General features: G+C 33.7%; 2 protein-coding genes across 6 annotated transcripts; one reads left to right on the top strand and one right to left on the bottom strand.

Moving 5' to 3' along the window:
* Nucleotides 1-913: 913 nt before the first annotated feature.
* Nucleotides 914-17337, top strand: LOC110105381 (thymidylate kinase). 5 transcript variants are annotated; one of them, XM_028697827.1, is made up of 9 exons: nt 914-974; nt 1211-1468; nt 2322-2383; nt 5448-5772; nt 5945-6056; nt 6124-6183; nt 6392-6496; nt 6787-6903; nt 17058-17337. In XM_028697827.1, exons 3-8 carry the CDS (start codon nt 2353-2355, stop codon nt 6901-6903), a joined length of 750 nt encoding a protein of 249 aa, XP_028553660.1. In that variant the 5' UTR covers nt 914-974; nt 1211-1468; nt 2322-2352; the 3' UTR covers nt 17058-17337. The 5 variants fall into 5 exon arrangements, with proteins under 5 accessions (XP_028553660.1, XP_028553661.1, XP_020690517.1 ...); XM_028697828.1 differs by lacking the exon at nt 17058-17337 and adding an exon at nt 15811-16134; XM_020834858.2 differs by lacking the exon at nt 17058-17337 and adding an exon at nt 2135-2188 and having other exon boundaries at nt 6787-7221.
* LOC110105379 (GDSL esterase/lipase At5g55050-like) lies at nt 15844-18509 on the bottom strand. Its single transcript, XM_028697825.1, has 4 exons — nt 18233-18509; nt 16691-16972; nt 16259-16520; nt 15844-16064 (listed from the first exon to the last, which is right to left on the bottom strand). Exons 1-4 carry the CDS (start codon nt 18482-18484, stop codon nt 15844-15846), a joined length of 1017 nt encoding a protein of 338 aa, XP_028553658.1. The 5' UTR covers nt 18485-18509.
* Between the last annotated feature and the right edge of the window lie 1728 nt (nt 18510-20237).

The raw sequence follows: 20237 nt of genomic DNA, 5'->3' as shown, positions 1-20237 counted from the left end.
CCGTCAAGAAATATGATGAATGAATGAGAGAGAAAAAACGAACACAGAAATAACAATAAAATTCTCCTAATTTTGATTTCCTTATATAATTTTTTGAAAGGAAAACTCTTTTTCTTTTAGACTTCTATTAACATTGACAAATTAAAATATGATAAATGTTGATAAGTATTTTAATACATTGCCTTTCATCTTCTCTTTTCGTCGTTGCTGTTCGGCTTCGTTGCTCCCCAGGAGGTGTAGACTGTAGAGATTTCACGCGTCGCTTCTTCAGCTCCTTCGTGGCTGTTCGACTTCGCTCCTTCGACGAATTTACCTTCCGGTCGGATCGGAAGTTAAGACATTTTGATCGGAAGCAACAAAGGGAGCTCGCTGGCTGTGAAGGTAACTTTCTACCTTTTCGCGAGCTTCTTCCGCCAAATCCCATAAATCCGCCGAACCGAGGGATTTAGTAAATCCGGGATTTAAGTCGTAAATTCTTAATCCGGGATTTACCCATTGCCGGGATTTAACGCGTGCACAAAAACCTTTTTGCCGGATTTAGCGTAAATCCGGCTTGAATCCCGCTGTAAATCCCGATACCAAACAGCCCTAAGCTGGTGTTTGGTATAGGATTGGATTCAATTTTAGTAGGATTTACTAAATCCTGTAAATCCGAATTTATAAATACTAGGCTCTTAAATCCTGAATTGTGTTTGATATGACAATTTTTAAATCTTGTTAAATGCAGAAAAATGTTTGACAACAAATAATAGGATTTAAAACGGTTGGAGATTTAAAATTGAATTAATTAATTTTTTTGAAATAACTTACTATTTAAATAATATTTTAACTAATTATTTAATTAATAATTTAATTACTAGTGTCTGCCTCGATGTTCGACTTCGCTCCTTCGACGACGTTCCCTTCCTGTCGGATCGGACGTTACAAAATTTTGATCTGAAGCAACGACGGGAGCTCGCTAGCTCGCTGTGAAGGTAAGTTTCTCCCTTTCGCGCGCTTCTTTGGCCAATTCCCGTAAATCCGACGTCTAGCGGGATTAGGATTTACCGGGATTTAGCGGATTTACGCCGTAAATCCGCAAATCCGGGATTTACGGATTTGCCGGATTTACCGCGACTTTTTTTTGCGTTTGGCTGGATTTACCCTAAATCCTACTAAAAACTAGAAATAAGTCCGATACCAAACACCCCCTAAGGATTGTGAATTGCAGCTTCGCTCTTCGGCGTTTTCGTAGCCTTCGGCCGTTCGGCGTCTTCACAGCCTTCAGTCGTTCGGCGTCTTCGCAGCCTTCACTCTGCCCTAATCTTCCCTCTCCGCCCTAGCCGCTCGCAACGCTATTATCTGCACGATCACGGACCGCCTGTTCTGCTTTTGCTGTCGCCGATCCTTTCCATCCCATACGGGCCCGTTGGTGTGAAGACCTCGTCGTTCTCGCTGGTGTAAAGACCTTGCCGTTCTCAGATTGAAGGTAATTTTTATCTAATCGAACTGTTTTTGTTGCCAATCTTTTCAATCCTGCTGGAGCCTGTTACTGTGATTTGGTTTGTTTGATTATTTCTATGAAGCTAGGGTTTTGTTAAGCTCTTCAATCAGCCGCCCCCCTCGGTTTTTGGACTTTGGTTATATCATAATTATTAGAGCTTTCTTAGTTTTTTTATTAAGAAGTTTTCAAGCTGTTTTTGTTTCCCTTCTCAAATACTGAAATGAAGAAGGATAAGTGGATAACAGAGAAATAGATTTTCTCAGATTGAACTAACTTTTGTTTATCATTATTATTCGATTAAAGTTAAATTGAACTCTTCAATATCCAGTTCTTCAGTGAACTGAAAAATTATTTTTTTATTATGCATTTACATTTTTGTTCATATTATGGCTCTGAGATTTTCAGCATAGTTGAGAGAAATGATAATTTTTTCCTACACAACTATTTTCCTTCATGGAAAATAATCTGCAATCTGTTTTCCTTCATATCTGTGCTTCTCCTCTTATTATTATCTTAAGCAAATTGTGGCTGGAATAGGCTTTAGTTATTATTCTGGAGTTGGCTTTGGAGTATTTTGTTGTAGGCTATTGTTGCTGCTCCATTTTCCAATCCTGCCGCCATGCTTCTTATAGTATTCTCTTGTAACAGTAGATTGGTGAGGCCTATCTGGAAGGTTTTCTGCGGTTTGCTTCTATGGATTTTGAAGTATGTGATTTTTGTCGGTTGTTCCTTCTCGTTTACTGCTAAAGTTTGTGCAACTATTTCCTTGCTTATTTCTTCTATATAATTATTTAAATGTACAAATATAATAACTATCTAATATTTGTTTTATTTTCAGAGCTTTGTCAAAGGAAGGACTACAATTTCTCATGAAACAAAATTTGGATTTCATCATTCAAGGTGCAACTTTTATTTGGTGCTTCATATTATTGAATTTATTTATTTTTCATATTTAGTTCTTCATATTATGATTTTATTAAAATTTTTGTTATATTTGTGCAAATGATTGTGTTATTATTTGTAATTTACATAATTTTTTTATAATTAGTATTTATTATGCCATCCAGTTCAAGCCCGGTCAAACCATCGAACTGTGAACCTCTCCTTCTTCCGGTTCACTGTCCGGTCCGATTTTCACAACCTTTAATACTCAATTAATTATTTTATGTAGTAATTCCGGTTATTATCAGAGGAAATTTAAATGAGGAAATTTAAAGAAGAGAGAAGAAGGGAGTGTGATGTCAAGAGGAATACAAAGAATATTTCACAACCTTGGTATATCAGAGGAAAAAGAAGGGAGTGTGATGTCAAGAGTTGTTATCAAAGGAATTTTAAATGGTTTTTTTGATAGAGTGATACAAGATTTTACAAAAATTCATGGTAGCTATGAGTTTGAAGCGACAAACAAAGATATATTAGGATCATATTAGATTTTACTCTACCTTATAATTTTGTAGACATTTACTCGGAATGATTTTATAATATTTATAATCTGAACGCTATATTTTTCTTATAAAAAAATCAATCTGAGTTTTATCATGTCCATTCTTATAAGTGATGAGATCTTTCTCCTTTAAAAAAAAATCAAGTATTAGTAATTATAAAATTATAAGGTAGTGTAAAATCTAATATGCCTACCATCTTCATTAGTCGCTTCAAACTCATAGTTATTATGAATGCTTTTAAAAATGTTATACCACTTATTTAAAACATTCATTTAAATTTCCTCTGATAAAAACTATTTTTTTCAAGAGATATCATTTGTATTAATTATTCAAAAGTCATTCTTTATTTTTTTAACACTTATCCAAAGGCTTGATGTTGTTTTTGTTGTACATATCCAAACATATTTGAGAAGCATAAGCACATATAACATTAATAATCTTAACATTAAAAGTTATCTTTAAAATTATAATTCTATCTCCAATTCTATTAATTTTTATAATATTATCATTTAAACTCTTATTTATAATTACACTTACATCATTTCTAGTATGAATTTTACCTGAATACTAACATTTAAAATTTAAATTCTAAATTATCAATCTTCTTAGTATTTTGCCCAACTAATTTAGCTTTTTGAATACATATATTATTTATCTTCCTATAAATCATAATATTTATTAAATTCATTAATTTGCTTGTCTGATCATCTATATTCCAATTTCATATCTCAATTCTATTTTCATGGACTAGCTTCTTTGCTCACATTTGTCTATGATGAATGAAGCCTTGCTTATTTAATACTGCCCTTGGGCTCCAGTTCAATGGCCCTTACACACTTTTTTTGTATTCAGGTCATATAATGCATCACTTCCATGGAACATCTTAGTATTAACACAATGTATTAAAATTTAATTTATGTCATAATTGTTCGACAAGTTTTACATTGGTTGTCAATTATCTTCACTTTTATCATCTAGGGCTAGGGACCCACGACAGTGTTAGATTAATGATTTATACACATATGTGTTATTCATGTGTATCCCATTCTCTAGTCATTTTGATGAATCATGGTCATTTATATTGATGATGTGTGTGATTTTCTACAAATAATTTGTGGCATCTCTTTTGCGCACACAAATGATAAATATGATGTATATTCTTGTGTTTGATCAATGAATTTGATTTTTGGTGGTATCATATTTATTTATATACTTAATGTAGCCATAATCTTAATATTTAGGCTTCGTTTGGATTTTCAAGTGACTTATTGAATAAATCTTCCTGCACCCATTCTATATAGGTAGATGAGGTAGAAGCAGCCAAGTTGCTTGGCTTTCACTTGTCACTTTGCGGCCCAATTTGTTAGGATTCGACATTAGAGAAAATACGGAGGTCTTGGAACATGGAATTCATTCTTAGGTGGAATCATGAGAATTGAATTCAGCCTTTTTGTTTTGCCAAAAAGTCCTAAATACCCTCCACTTCAGCATGATTACATATAGCAGTATTCATACCACACTTCTACAACTGAAAATCTTACCTCTACATATCCCCACTACTGTATGGCAGCTCTTGCGTAACACTAATATGAATTTTGTTGTGCTTATGAATATAGGTTGATATGTATTGTAATTTTTTTTGAACAAAAAATTTTAGTAAAGAAAATCTCTTTTCTTTGTTTGTTGCTTGGTGGCTTCAAGTTTGTTTCTATCTTTGATGAGTTAGATAATTATCACTTTACTTTAAAAAAACCAGCAAACCATCATCAAAGGCCACATGACAACTTCACAACCCATTATAAAGCTCTCAGCCAATCAGTGAACACAGTGGCTTCGTTTTATTCTCTACACCATCTAAAATTACGCAAAATACTAGCATCTACTTCATATATTATATATATTTTAAGCTAAGCCTCCACCATCATTTCTAGTCATTTACACCACTTAAAAACTCATTCACTAAAATGATCTTTAAAATTAACCCTTTGCATTCCTTCCACCAAACTCTTTTAAGTCTTGCACCGTTCCATCTCAAACTTTAGTTCACATTCTTAAACATGAAGCTAAATGCCCATAACTATTTCCAGCTATTAATCTCACTCAAAAGCCACTCACCACAAACTATTACCATCATTTTACTAATGATTGACATTATAACTTTCTGTATTTCACTTTTTTTTTTAAATAACAGTGCTGTTACGGGAAACTTCTTATTTTAATTAGTATGCTCAGGATATTTATTCTCATAATATTTACTAGAACTTACGAAAAGAGAAAATATTTCTTGTCTAAACTAGGAATTTGGAGTGAATCCCAAATTTTATACTCAGTGCTTGGAGCATTGTCTCTTTAATCTATTTTACGCGGAATGTTGATCCGCAAATTTGTGAAAATGGTTGGGTCACCTTGCTTGTTTGAAAAAGCTATTTATTTATTCATTGCTTGGAATATGAAGTTATATGTAATTTTTTCATCATAAATTGTAGCTAACAAGTCATCTAACCTGCTTGGTAACTTAGGTACAACTCCACTTGGGAAATCCCTGAAGACCTGCATAAAATTAGCCAGTAAGAGGGTTCCAACGCAACTTCAGATGAATAACAGCGAGCATGTTAGTCGAGGTGTTCTTATTGTTTTGGAAGGATTGGATCGTTGTGGGAAGACCACTCAATGTGGTAAGCTGGTCTCTTTCCTTGAAGGAAGAGGCTTACCAGTTGAAGCATGGAGATTCCCTGATAGGAATACGGACATTGGAAGAATGATTTCATCATATCTTACCAATCGATCACAGCTAGATGATCAAGCAATTCATTTACTTTTCAGTGCTAATAGATGGGAGAAGAGGTTTCCTTGATTTACTTTTAGTGCAAATAAATGCTAAATTAATAATCTCATAGTTTTATATACTGTTTTACTTAATTATCATAATACTTAGTGCAATGACAAACATATTTGTTTTGTTAGTGGTAATTTTGTTTGCATTAGTAATTTAGTAGGTGACTTGTTAATATTGTAGGTCACTAATGGAGAATAAGTTAAGAAATGGAACCACTCTTGTGGTTGATCGTTATTCATATTCAGGAGTTTCTTTTTCAGCAGCCAAAGGCCTTGATATTGAATGGTGTAAGGTAATGATACTAGGTTACTTTGAATCATTTTATAAGCATATATCAAATAATATGTTCCCTTTTTCAGGCACCAGAGAAGGGGTTGATAGCTCCTGATTTAGTAGTTTACCTGGACATAATGCCAGAGGTACTACCTTTTGCTTATGATGCTAATAAATCTCCAAATGGTATTAAGCTGTTTTACCCTTTAGCTGTGGGAGTTGGCTATTCTGTCACTGTTATAACGAAAGCTTATTCTTTTACTAAATGTAACTAATTTACTATGAGATGTCTTTGACCTTTTTATTGAAATAAGCATAACAAACATATTGCTGATTTGGTAAAAATTCTAACAGGAAGCTGCTAGTAGGGGAGGCTATGGATCAGAAAGGTACGAACAGCTTGAGTTCCAAAGGAATGTAGCTCATTGTTATCAAATTCTCCATGATGCTGCCTGGAAGGTATTTTCTTGAAACGGTGGATCTTTATTATTATTTTTTAAATGAACAACCCATTCAAAAAATTAATCATCTTGTCTCTTTGTTTCTGCCATGAATGTAATAGATCCTTGTGTTGTCATCTTTTTCCTTGTGAATATGGGTAGAATTAGGTTTATTTCTTTTACCATAATCTTAGGTTTATTTCTTTTACCAAAATTTGTTGGCAAATCAAAATTTTGATTTTAAATTTCAATCCTGACTAATCCAGTTCTGTAATCTTATCTTGTTTTCTTATTTTTATGTTATTCTAGGTTATTGATGCCCGCCTTCCACTTGATTCAATTGAGAACCAGATTCAAGGGCTTGCACTGGAGAGCATTAAATCATGTCAAAAGAAACCGCTTTCAACTCTTTGGCTCAACAATTAGGTATCAATGCATCAGAGTTATAATTTTGCCATTGCAAAACAAATGCTGGGTTTTATTATTCTACCATGGACTATATGATGAGGACATCAGAGATCAACGGCTACGTTCTGGAGTTTATTTTTTTTTGATGTATTTTATTTACTAGTTTATTTATATTTATGTTTTTCCCATTTTACCCCTAGGGTGGTCATATGGTGTTGTAGCTCAAAGGGCATTTTTGTCATTGTTTCTTTTCTTTTCATGAGGCCTATTTATAGGTTAGTTCTCTTGTATTTTGAGTTACTTATGCATATGAATAAAAATTTCAGCTTTCTTGTTCTTGATCTCTTTGTGAGTTTTTGAGAGGAGAAACCCTAGGAGTGGACCACGCATCACCCGTTAGCCGCCGGTGGATTCCGGGACTCGCGGTTAGTATTCGTAGTATTTTTTTTATCGTCTATTCCTTTCCCTACATTCGACCACCTCTTCTTCCCCAAACCCCGCCGGCCACTTCAAGTCCTCAAGCCATCGGTCAACCTCAATAAGATCCCTTCCACTTAACCAACACCCCTTCTTATCCAAACACCACCCAAACCCCAAATCCTAACTGTCGGCCTTCCCCTCCCATGGATCCAAAAATGATTGTCTTGCCTTTTTCCAAAAGTGGAGCATAAAGATTAGGAGGGAAATTGACATAATCCATATTAGAAAAGTGCTCAATTCGTGGATCTAAGTTACCTAGCCCAAGCTCTTGGCTTTCGGCTTAAAGCCTCCACCCGCCGGCCCCTTACTCCACCACCTGAAGCCGCCGGTCACATCCTTCTGCCCTACAATAGCCGCCAACCACATAATTCCCTCCAAACATTTGAATTCTAATCCACCATAAATGCTTTCTTAATTTTGCCCCACTAATTTAAGATGAAAATTAAATTCAAATTCAAAATCTTTGAATTTCAAAACTCTTCTTAAATTCTCCTCCTTTAATTTAGAAAAACCCCCCAATTAACTTAAATCTGAAATTAATTTCATATTTAAATATTCAATCCCCTTAATTGCTTGGGCCCATCTCTTTAATGCCTAACCCATCTCTCTCTCCTCTCTCCTTCGCCGGCCCCTTTCCCCTCCTCTCTCTAATTAATTAGGTCCCATAAATTAAGGATCTAATTAATTCAATCCCATCCCCACTTTCCTTCCTAATCCCCACTCGTTCCAAATTCAAATTTCAAGGAAATTTCTCTTTAATTACTCACTAGATCTGAAATTATTGTCAGATTTAACCATTTTCCCTTCTTCCCCTTTGCTTGGTTGAACCTACCCGATTCCTTCCCCCTCTCACTCTCTACTTTCTCTCTTAGACAATCATGCATGGCCGACCTGGATGTTGATCATGTGTTCGTAGAGGATTCTCTGGCCCGGACCGACATTCTCCGATCTCCATTCTTCGATTTCAATTTGGACATTGACGACTCCGTGGAAAGCTACTTTGAACGCATCATCTTCACGTTGGCACCGTCAATTGAGGAACACCTCCCAACCGGATCGTGGATGATCGTGGGACGTCAACCAATTCATCCGTCATCGGCTCCTTCGGTGAACTCCTTCCCTCACTCTTTATTTTTCTCATTACTTTCAATTGTGGAATTTAATTGATTCATTGAGATCGTGTTAGTCCCCCGCTAAAGCCTAATAAATTATAAAGTTGTGTGAGTGATCTTTCATAGTATTAATCTTATTGTTAGTTTAGGGATTTTTTGTTGAAACTTTTCATGTATGCAATGTTTGACTAATTGATTGTTTTACGGGCTTAACTCCTACACATGTGATTTAGTCTAAGCTTGTGTCACCGCTCTTTATGTTTTATGTTGTCGTTCGAAATCACTATAAAGATATAGTTATTGTGCTCTAAATATTAAGCGTGCAAATTCCTTAATCTAATCATCCTTACATGTTTGGTTTCACATCACTATAGTTTTAAGGATCTAGATTTAAAATCATCATATGCTCTCACTGCTAGCTTGTAATGATGAATCAAGTTGTGAATTAAGGATATGAGAAATAACTGACCCAAACGCTTCCTTATTTTGCTTTTTTTTATGCATTTAATATGCGTGTTGCGCTTTAGTTTTTATATCTGCTAGTTGTGTAAAACTTTAGCTTATGTTGCATAATTTTATGCTCTTTTCAGTTATATTCTAGAACCCATTTTGTGCTTTTTTTAAATATGCGCTTTAGTTATTTTTTTCTTGTTTATCTTGTATGTACAGATTAATTATATTATAATTAATTGCTTTTGTATGTTTATGAGTTAATTAACATTTCATGGATCTTTGGTTTTTCTTGATAAGATCAAGATTAATCTGTTTAGTCTAAAATCACATGAATATGTCAGAGGATATTGATTTATGCTTTTGGTTAGACATCTGTTATTAAGCAAATGTTGATTGATTTTAACAAGCATATATACTACTATTATAGGAGTTTGAGTTTCCTTCTCCCAGCAAATTTTGACCATCCATTTTATTTATTTTTATATTATCTTGACCATCCATTATATTATAACTAATTAATAAATTAAAAAAATAATACTTATTATAATTGAATGCTCTTTCTCTCAAATTAAATATTACTATTCAATTAATACTCTCCAGCTATTAAATATTATCTAGATTTATTCCATTTTTTTTCTTCTTCCATAAATCAAATGATAGTTGCTGGAGTCCTTTCTTTTCTTCTCCTAAATATCAAAGCCAGCAGCTACTATTTTCTTGAGATATGGAAGGAAAATAACATGATAAGGGAAGTTGGTTTTATTTTTAAGTGTTTTTTTTATCATTCTAATCTTCCAGAAATTATATGCAAATAAAGAATGGTTCTGCTAGAATTCTTTTTAGACCTACCAAATTCAATATCATAATGATTTCCATTTAATTAAAAGAAATGGTACCCATTATTATTTTAGTTTCATTTTTATCCGTATGCTATTCTATGTACACATACAAAATCTGAGATGCAGGTTCCTTTTAATGATTCATTTGATGTGGTATGCAATCCAAAGCTTTATGTATAAATTTTGAGGAAACATTTATATTGGTTTTTCTCTTTGTGATTGATTAAGAAGCTTTAGAGCAAATCGCCAGATCCCCGTTTATGTTAATATAATATATATTTTAGTAGAAGCCCATAGACCCAAATCTGCAGACCGAGCAGATCAAATACATTCGACTCATGGTCGGATCCTCCATTCACTTTACAACACTGTTGACCTCTTCTCGACGTCTATTGGTGTCGTCTATTCATAGGAGAACAATTTGAACCAGAAGGTACATGTTTTTTCAACATTACGTAGATGAAGTTTCATAATAAGAGCAATTCACCTTCAGGCAATGCACGCTCCATATAAAGGTTGATTTCTGATCTTTCAAATTTTTGTGTGAAGATTTTGATAGAATTGGAATCTGTATTTCTTATATTTATCTATTAGATTTTTGGAATTATATTTGTAGAATGATATTAATGAGCATTGTTGATTTAAGTGTAATTAACATGTGGGTGCTGAATTATTCATAATATGTTGACAATTTCAGCGATTTGAGAATATTATAGTATTTGGTGTTATCATATTTGCTGCTCGGTAATACATTTCCTTAATAATATCAAAATATCATTCACATACATCTTTATGCGTTGAAACAACCAAATAAAGTCCATGTTTACTCAGTTATATTGCTTCTCAAGATCAGAAAAATCACATGTTTATTTGTTTTTGAATGAAAGATATTCGATCATACTTTTGAGATGTAGAATTCCTGTTCAAATAGCTATGTCCGAGTTTCATAGAATTAATACAATATAAGAAAATGAAAGGCTTTGAAGTATTTTATCCTGGATGTATCAAGAAATTACTTCAGAGGCCATTTTGATGAGCTTTTTTTGCTAGCATATCATTATAAGGCGTATTTCTATAATACATAAAAGATTTTTATCTTTTTGAGTTCACAAACTTAATGATATCATAGCTGCGGATTTTTTTGTTCTTTTAATTGAATATGAAATTATCCTCTATAGAGGATTCTAATTGTTTGGTTATAAATTATAAAATTCAACTTTTTCATTATAAAAAAGCAATAAAAAAACCGTCCCAAACTAAACCTAATATAGAACTAAAACATTCAAAATATAACTCTTTAAAATAATTTTTCTTTGAATTTGTGTTTATTTAAGCTGACATAACTCTTTTTTAAATCAAAGCCCCTAGGTAAGTTCTTTTTTGCTATTTGTTTCATTAGAAAAATCATATTTTACTAATGAAATTATAACTATAAACTTAATATTGTTTCATTTTTAAATAGAATATAATTAAAATATTCATAGTATAAATTTTTATTTTAAAATTTTATTAACGTGCCTTTAATGTGCATACATTAAAACTATGACAAAAATCATATTAAATATCTCACATATAAATTATTGACTCTTTAATGTTAATATTAAGGTATAATTATCTATATTCATTTACCATTTTTATATTTGCTCTTTTTATTTATTTGAATTTTTAAATATTTTCTTATAATTATTTTAATTATAAGTTTTTAAATTGATCTCATAAAAAAAAAACAAATAATTGTGTAGAATTTCTTATTTTATGAAAAATATCCTCAATTTACAATTTATTCACATTTACTTGTTACACATATTTTATATATTCTAATGAAATTTATTCACATTTTTACTTGGTTCAACGAGAGAAACGACAATCCCATTCACATCAAGTTAGACAGGATGTTAGTTAATGATGTTTGACTGGAGAGATTTCCTAGCTCCTTTTATATTGTGGATGATCCTTACATATCAGACCACTCTCCTATTGTCTTGCAACATGGCGTTAACCGAATGCTGAAGCATAGATTTCAATTTAAGAATTATTGGGTTTCCATTCCGGAGTTTTGGGATGAGCTAATCACTACTTTCTCTCAAAAGCTTCACTGCAACCCCATTCACTCCTACCACAAGCTCAAGAATCTTAAACTTAAGATTAAAAACAAAGACTGGTCCTCCTCCGACTCCCTTAACAATGATATCAAGGAGCTTACCATCAGCCAGAACTCTATTATCTCCCAACTTCAACTTTCCCCTCTGGACCCTGTTCTAAACCTAGAGCTCAAGGCTGTCAACCACAAGCTCATTCAAAAAAATGCTGATTGGATCTCACAACATGCTAAAGCTAAATGGTTGTCTTATGGGGAGGATGATCTCCACTTTCTCTATTCCAGAATCAATGTGAGGCATAACTCTAATCTGATTAAAGTCTTATCCACTGCCAATGGGACTTTCTATACCCACTCTGAGATTTCTAATGCAATTATTCAGCATTTCAAGAATCTGTTTAACACCACCCCTCCTCCATTGAATCTTGGCCGGGTTGTCCCGATCACCCACAAGCTGCCTACTTCTCTTATTCCAAACTTGGTTGCCCCCATCACTGTGGAAGAGATTAAACAGGTGATCTTCTCTTTTCCTAATCACTCTGCCCCGGTACCTGATGGGTATACTTTCGAATTCTACAAATCATCATGGAACATCATTGGCAAGCAATTATGTGAAGGAATCCTGTCCTTTTTCTCTTTGGGTTCACTCCCTAAGCAAGCTAAGGCTACGACCATAACTTTAATCCCAAAGAAACCTCATGCTAGCAACATCTCCGATTACAGGCCGATTTCTCTATGTAACACCTTCTACAAGATTATTGCTAAAATTTTTTGGCCAACAGAATGAGAGATGTTATGCCTTACATTACCCATTATAATCAGGCTGGTTTTATACAAGACCGTATCATTTATGATAACATCCTTTTAGCCTCAGACCTGCTTATGGAATTCAATGCTAAAGATAAATACCAAATGTTATGTGCCAAGTTTGATGTTCACAAAGCATTCGATACTGTTTCTAGAGATTTTTTATTTAAGCATATGATTGACAAGGGGTTCCCCAATACTTTTGTCACCTGGATCAAGGGGTGCATCACTGATGTTCATTTCTCGGTTTCTATCAATGGAGCTATTGAAGGTTTCTTTAATTCTTCTTCCAGGCTCAGACAGTGCTGTCCACTTTCACCTTACCTCTTATGTCTGGCTATGGACAGTCTTTCTGACCTCTTTGAGGAAGCCACCATGAACAACTCTTTTCAAGGCACTGGCATGGGTAATGTCTCCATCTCTCATCTCCTTTACGCTGATGATTTGCTTGTCTTTGGCAGGGCCACTGTTCAAAATGCACAAACTCTTAACAGCATCCTTGCTGACTTTGTTGGTATATCGGGCCTTCATGTTAATAACACCAAAAGCACCATTATTTTCTCTAACAATGTGCATAATGAGGATGCAATTTCTAACACTTTGAACATTCCCATTGTTCATTCCCCTATCAAATATTTAGGCATCCCCATCTTTTGCAAAAGACTTAAAAAGGCTGATTTTCAACCCCTTATTCAAAAAATTCAAGGTGCTCTCGACGGTTGGAAAGCTAAAAATCTGTCCTTTGCTGGCAGATTTCAATATCTTAAGCACACAAATTACAACATTTTAGCATATTGGGTTAGATTCACCATCATTCCTAAAGGCTGTTGTAAGGTTATCAATAGCCTATGTGCTAAATTTTTATACTATGGGGATATTTTCAAGAGGAAGCTTCATATCATCTCGTGGAAGGATACTTGTTTACCCAAACACTGTAGGGGTTTGGGTCTTCCTACCACTGATTCCTTATATTATGCTTTTGGGTGTTCTTTGATTTGGAGGTTTTTTAACACCAACAATCTCCTTTTTAAATGTTGGAAGGGCAAATATGTATCATTCTGGTGTACGACTAACATGAATAAGAGTATCTATTGGAGGTTCCTTTGTGATGTGGCTGCTAGGCTCCCCTCTTCTTCTCAACTCTGTCTTATTGACAACTCTTCCTTGTCATTCTTTTGGGATCCTTGGTGCGGTGGTATCTCTAATGCTGATAGGCTAAAAATTGAAAACCTGGAACACTTGATACAACCTCATGACTTAGCTGTTCACTCGCTTCTGGTCAATGATACCTGGAATTTGCCTACCACCCTTCCCCCCAACATTACTGCAGATATCTCCTCCGTCCCCATTTCCTCTGGCATGGGAATCTGTCTCTGGACAGGAACTGATAAACATGTTTTTAATTCTTTTCATAAATGCTTCTTTTTAGATCAACAAACTGTTCCATGATTTCAGCATGTTTGGCACAAGCGTTATGCTTTACGCTTTTCTCTTACTACTTGGATGGCTTTTAGACATGGTCTTAAAACTGCTGACAATCTGCTTTTCCGGGGTTTGGCTGTTTACTCCAACTGTGCTTTTTGTCACTATTCTGAGGAGAACCACAACCATTTGTTATTCGAATGCAATTTTACCTCTCAGGTGCTGCTAAAGGTCTTTCCCTACTTTAATTGTATGCTGTTAAGGCCTAATCTTGGACAAGTCTTTCACTGCATTGATGATTGGGATGTTGGTAGGAGCAGAAAGAACATTTGCTATATGTTGCTTTGTGCTATTGTTTACTATCTTTGGCGTGCCCGGAATGACAGGTTATTTGGCAACCTTATTGACTGTCAAAACACTATTATTGCCAAGATTAAACGTGATGTGCATCTTAAATCCGTTAAGTGGAAATGATTGTTATTGCCTTGGATTATCTGGCATCTGTTACTCTCTCGTGCTTGACCTGCTGGATGAGGACCCTGCTGCTTCCCGTGCATATGCAATCCCTGGAGGGCCGTCTTTGGCAACCAGGTTTTGCCTTTTTGAAGGATGATGATGAGAGCATTCTATCTACTACCCCCTTGGACGGCCGTCCGACAACCAGGGGAACCATACATCCTTTTGGATGAATTTTGTTGCCTGGGTGATCTTCAAGTGTAATGCATTTATGAGTCATTATTTTTGTTTTACTCATTTCTGTTATAGCTTTCCTTTTTAAGCAGCTAATTGCTGATAGGGTTTTGTGTCTGCTACCTTCTTGTTGTGCTAGCAGACTTTTTTACTTACTGTAATTCTTCTTTCATTTATGAATGAATTGGGCTAAGGCCCCTAATTTTCCAAAAAAAGAAAAATTCTTTGATATTTTACTGATAACTTTTTACATGCCATGAAACAATAAAAGAATTATTTTATCCAAACCTTTAAGTGATAATTAATTCTTATTCATATTTATTATCATTATTTCTATGAAATAAATTTGCTCCTCTCTGATTATAATGAAATATATTTCTATGTAACATAATACATATGTAATATGATCACCAGGATAATGTGCTATTATATATATATATATATTTTAATTTTTATGTTATAAAAATTTGATTTATTCAATTTTTAATTAATATTAATCCTTATTCTAAATTCATCAAATGCAATTTTAATAAGCCTCTAAATCTTTGTTGGAAAATTTATCTCATCACATTAAAATTTTTATATATTTTTTTCACTAACAATTACGCAAGCACAAATTTTACTAAATTTGTTTCGTACATCAATTTATGCTTTGTTTGGGACAGTTTTTTTACTGCTTCTTAAAACAACTTTCTATTACAAAAGTTGAAATTTTTGTACTCGAAAGCTACTTTAAGAAGCATCAATGTTCCAAACAAAACCTTAATCTTCTAGTAATTCATATATTTTTAATTCTAACAACGTGCATATTGTGCACGTACAATAAAACTAGTGTTAACATTAAAATCTAACAACTCCAAAACCATTTAACGTCAGAGTTTGTCTTTTGGTATTTGAAAAACTTAGAAATTTACAGTGTGGATTCAGATGACAGTGGGTATAAACTAACACAACAAACCTTCTACTTAATCCAATTTCATGACAATCATACACCTAGTTAGAAATGATTTACTTGCATTTCTAGATTTGTACGTGAAAGAGTGGATCTCATTCCTTCTCAAAGAGCTCCCAGCTGCCTCATATTGATCGGATAAACATGCGGCGCTGACCCATCAAAGATCTCAGCCGTGAGGATCCCGGCGGTGGCCTCTGTTGGGTGGTAGTAGTCCCAGAAGATATGGCTTGTCCTGTTAGAACAGTAGTGAGAGAAGGGAGTACAGGCCACCTTGGCATTCAAGTCTCCAATCCCACAACAAGCAGCCTTCACCTCAGTAAACCCTGCAACAATTTAAAATGTCAATTCTGTTTAGTTTTGAACTTAGATTACCGCTTCTTAAAGCAGCTTTCTAATACAGAAATTAAAAATTTTCTACATAAAAGCTGATTTAAGAAGCAATAATAAAGCTGTTCCAAATGAAGCCTTAACTCTGCCAAGGGGCAGATAAAGGAGAATGATCATTGATTGATTGTACCATGATTGAAGGGCATCTGGATGATTTCTAGCAATGCAATGTAGGTGTTGAAGAAAGAGTAGTTCATGTCACTGAACTGCGACTTCATCTCGTGAAGAAGAAAAATGATCTCTTCGTTGTAGAGATGAGAAACCAAATTGGCCACTTCTTTGCACTCTCCAGTTTTGCTCTGGCTCCTCAGGGCTGGACAACAGCCAACAGGACCGGTGCCAATGAAGGAAAACTTGCGAGCGCCAATGTTGTATATCCTCTGATGAAGAAATTAAAGACAGGATTTTGAAACTTTTGCCAGTATATAGTAGCAAAAGTTGTTTCAAAAAATGAAAAATGAATGGAAGTAACTTTGTTTTGGTTTTATAAAAACTTTTGCCGGTACGATTTTCTTCCTGGTTCTTAAAATAACTTCTTAAAAAGTCACTTTAAGTTAAGAAGCAGTAAGAAAACCGTCCCAAACGAAACCTGAGTTTGTACCTTCAGCTGGCCTTGCAGCGTCGAGGTCAAAGAACCAACAAATTGCTGTGGAGTAGCCTCACCGTTGGATTTAACATAATCAAATATATCATTGCTTCCAATGATAATAGTAAAGATGGATTTGGCTAAGTGTTCCTGAGTTTGCCTGTCTCCAATTTGCTCCACCATTGCTGCATATGCCGTTGATAAATACTCTATCTGCTTATTCAATGAAAGGCATTCACCCTGAAAATTTTCTCCATTTGTTTAGTTACAATATGTTTCTGTAAGTCGTAGCAAATAATTTTTTATTAATTTTCCTGTCAAGAAGTAACTTTCTTATGAACAGATCCAGCGTTTAAAGCTTTGAAGAGTTTAAGGAGATTTTTACACTGTGGGTGGTGTCTAAGATTCCAGCGCCTGCAGAGGCAAAGTTGATGCCATTGAAGAATGCTTCTGAGCTATTTGAGATTTTTCTCATGGAAAGATATGGTGGTGCTGAGGCCAAACCTAGCTTCTCAGCTGCCAAAATTAATATATATTTTGTAAGTTCTAATTCGTAAATTAACTTTTTTTTTTTTTAAACTTTTCATTATAAGAGCCGTTTTTTTTTTTAAATTATAAGAGCCGTTGAGAGCACATTAGAGCTCATATTCAAATGAAGGCGTTGAGAGCACATTAGAGCATTTTGTATATGAAATTAATTTGGGGGATTTACATACATACCACTTTATTTCATACTATTTATATATCTAACTCTCAAAATTTTAATATTACATTCTTAACACTCATATAAAATTTTAATATCAAATATAACACTTTTATATTTTCTTGAGGGATTTACATACATATCATTTTATTTCATGTTATTTACATATCTAACACCTCAATTAATTTTCATTTCTTGTTCTATCTTTTTAAACCAAAGAAATTATTTCAATAATTTTCTTAGAAATATTTACATATAAATCATACAATTCTAATATATTTATAAATTTGATATATAATTTTTTTATATAAATATATATAACATTTTAATATCTCAATCACGAAAATATATTTCTTCAAAAAAATATGAATATTTGTAATACTTTTATATAATTTTAAAATTTATATATTATATAAATAAATATAAATATTTAAATATTAAATACATAAATACATTTGCATGTATATCATCCTCATGTAAAATATATTTATAAATACAAATTTCTAATGAGGATAATTTCTAAAATTATTTATGATTGCATGGCAGAGAATCCTTTTTCTTCTGTGTCCAACACTGCGCAGGGGGGCTCTGCACCTTTGACCATTTAAGCTTGAGCTTCTTAAGTGCGACTACTTGAAACATTAAATTGTCTGCTGAATATTTACCTAAAATCTTACAAAAGCATTAAATTGCAAATTCCAATTTCGATATTCATTAGAATAATGTTTTAATTAATTAAAATTTAAATTTTTAAATAAATTTATTAATCTTAAACTCATCATGACACCAAAAAAAAATTTTTTTTTTGATCAAGAAGGTGAAGACATACCGATGAAGTCGGCGGCGTTCCTGCCGTTGCAGAAGCGGCCGGTGGGCTTGCCGCCGGCGAAGTCGACACCATTGTGGGGGAAGTCGGCCTTTATAGTCGTCAAAAGGTGGTTATTGTTCCCCACGTCTACCAGTGAATCGCCGAGTATGTATATCGCCGGCACCGTTGCGTTTCCGGCGGTGGCGCCATTGGTAGCTCCAAGCGTACAGAGAGAAAGCAGCAAGATGAGCTTTACCATTGTAGAGAGAGAGAGAGAGAGAGAGAGAGAGAGAAAGCTTCTTAAACTCTCCGATTGATGCAAGCTGAAGCTTAAAGAGTGGGAGATGAGCAATGCATATTCTGATGCTCGAATTTATATATAATATATATATTGTCGTGTTATGTTTGCGTTATTGAGAAAAAAAAAATATAAATATTTGATAAAATTTGTTTATTTTATTGTTTAAAATGTTGTAAAGTCCTAATTATTTGATGAATTAATGTTATGAAGCTAATGCCAAATACAAATAAAATTGTATTTTTGAGCAAAAGAGAATATAGAAACCACCGAATTTTTATATATATTTACATTTATATATCCAACTATTTATATTAAGTTGATGAAAATATTATATATTTGCATGTAATTACTTAGATATTAGATGTGTAAATATATGTTTTGTGATGTATACGTATGTAATGAAATAAGTCATCTTGAAGGAACACGAGAGGATCTCTTGCAAAAAAAAAAAAATAATAATAATAATAAAATAAAACCTAATAAAGAAGAAACTCAAACTATAAAAAAATGAAGTCAACTAGTTCATATGTATCGTCAAGCAAAGTCTTTGAGTTTCTAGCATTACTTAGCACAAATCTATTTTATCTAGAAGGATGAATATTGATATATCCTAAAAATTTAATCTTGATCGGGCTCAAGGCAAAAACAAGTTAGAAATTCCGGAAATTAAATCCGGAATCATATGAACTTCGATCTTAGCAAAGTTACAGTCAAATTGGACATCTCGAAATGAACCGAACGATACTAAATTCACTCAATCCAAGCCCAAGTGTGCCCAAATTGAAACCTGAAGCGCCTTTGTAAAGTTTGAAACATAAATTGGATGACCAAATAATTTCCAATCCTGACATGCTTACAGTCGAATTGAGAAGCTTGACGAGGCGAATCCAATGAACCCAAGATGTCATATTCTGATATGATTAAGAAATTCAAATGTCCAGTATCCAGGGGATCAATATCAGTTGTTCATTCAAACCACTCTCAATATACCCTTGTCTCCTTCCAATTTACTGGTTATGTCACTCCCAAAAAATCATAAATAGACCCATAATTCTTCATGGAGGGGTACTCGAGTCTCGAGCTCAGCTCGCCTCAGTTTGCTCTCCTAGAAGAAAGACTTGTTTGTATTTGGCTCGATCATTAACAATGCAAGCTAATAAATATTAGTCAAATTTAAGCTAATTATCAAGCTGATTAATGTACAATCAAGCACCAACTAAAGTTCTAATTTCACTATAGCTATCAAGAAAGGATGAAACCACAATCCATTCAATTCTCTCTCTAGAAATGAAGCTTGCTATCTTTGGAGCAAGTCCAAATGAATATTTTCTTTGAATTTCTATCTTAGCAAATGAAAAAAGAATAGGAGAGTTTGTCCTTCAAAAATCAATTTCCCGTTTGTTGTGAAGATTTTCCTCTGAAGATGAAGCTTGCAAGAGAAGTGTTGTATCTCGTTTGAAGATAAAGCTTGCAAGAGATCTGTTGTTAGATGAGAGGTAAGTTGAAGCTCTATAACTTAAAGTAGTGGTCAACCATAAAACTTCTATTGAGCTTGAGCTTAATTTAAAATTTTTGTTGTTTGCGGTTGATTTTAACTTGGCTCTTTACTAAACTAAGATTTCGCTTGGGACGACTTTTTACTGTTTCTTGAAGCAGCTTTCTAGTACAAAATTTTTAATTTTTGTACCAAAAAACTGTTTTGAAAAGCAAC

The sequence above is a fragment of the Dendrobium catenatum genome, unplaced genomic scaffold (genome assembly GCF_001605985.2).
Source record: "Dendrobium catenatum unplaced genomic scaffold, ASM160598v2 fragScaff_scaffold_1013, whole genome shotgun sequence".
NCBI lineage: Eukaryota > Viridiplantae > Streptophyta > Magnoliopsida > Asparagales > Orchidaceae > Dendrobium > Dendrobium catenatum.
Note: the sequence above shows the minus strand (reverse complement) of the source record. Positions and strands in the feature narration are given on the sequence as shown.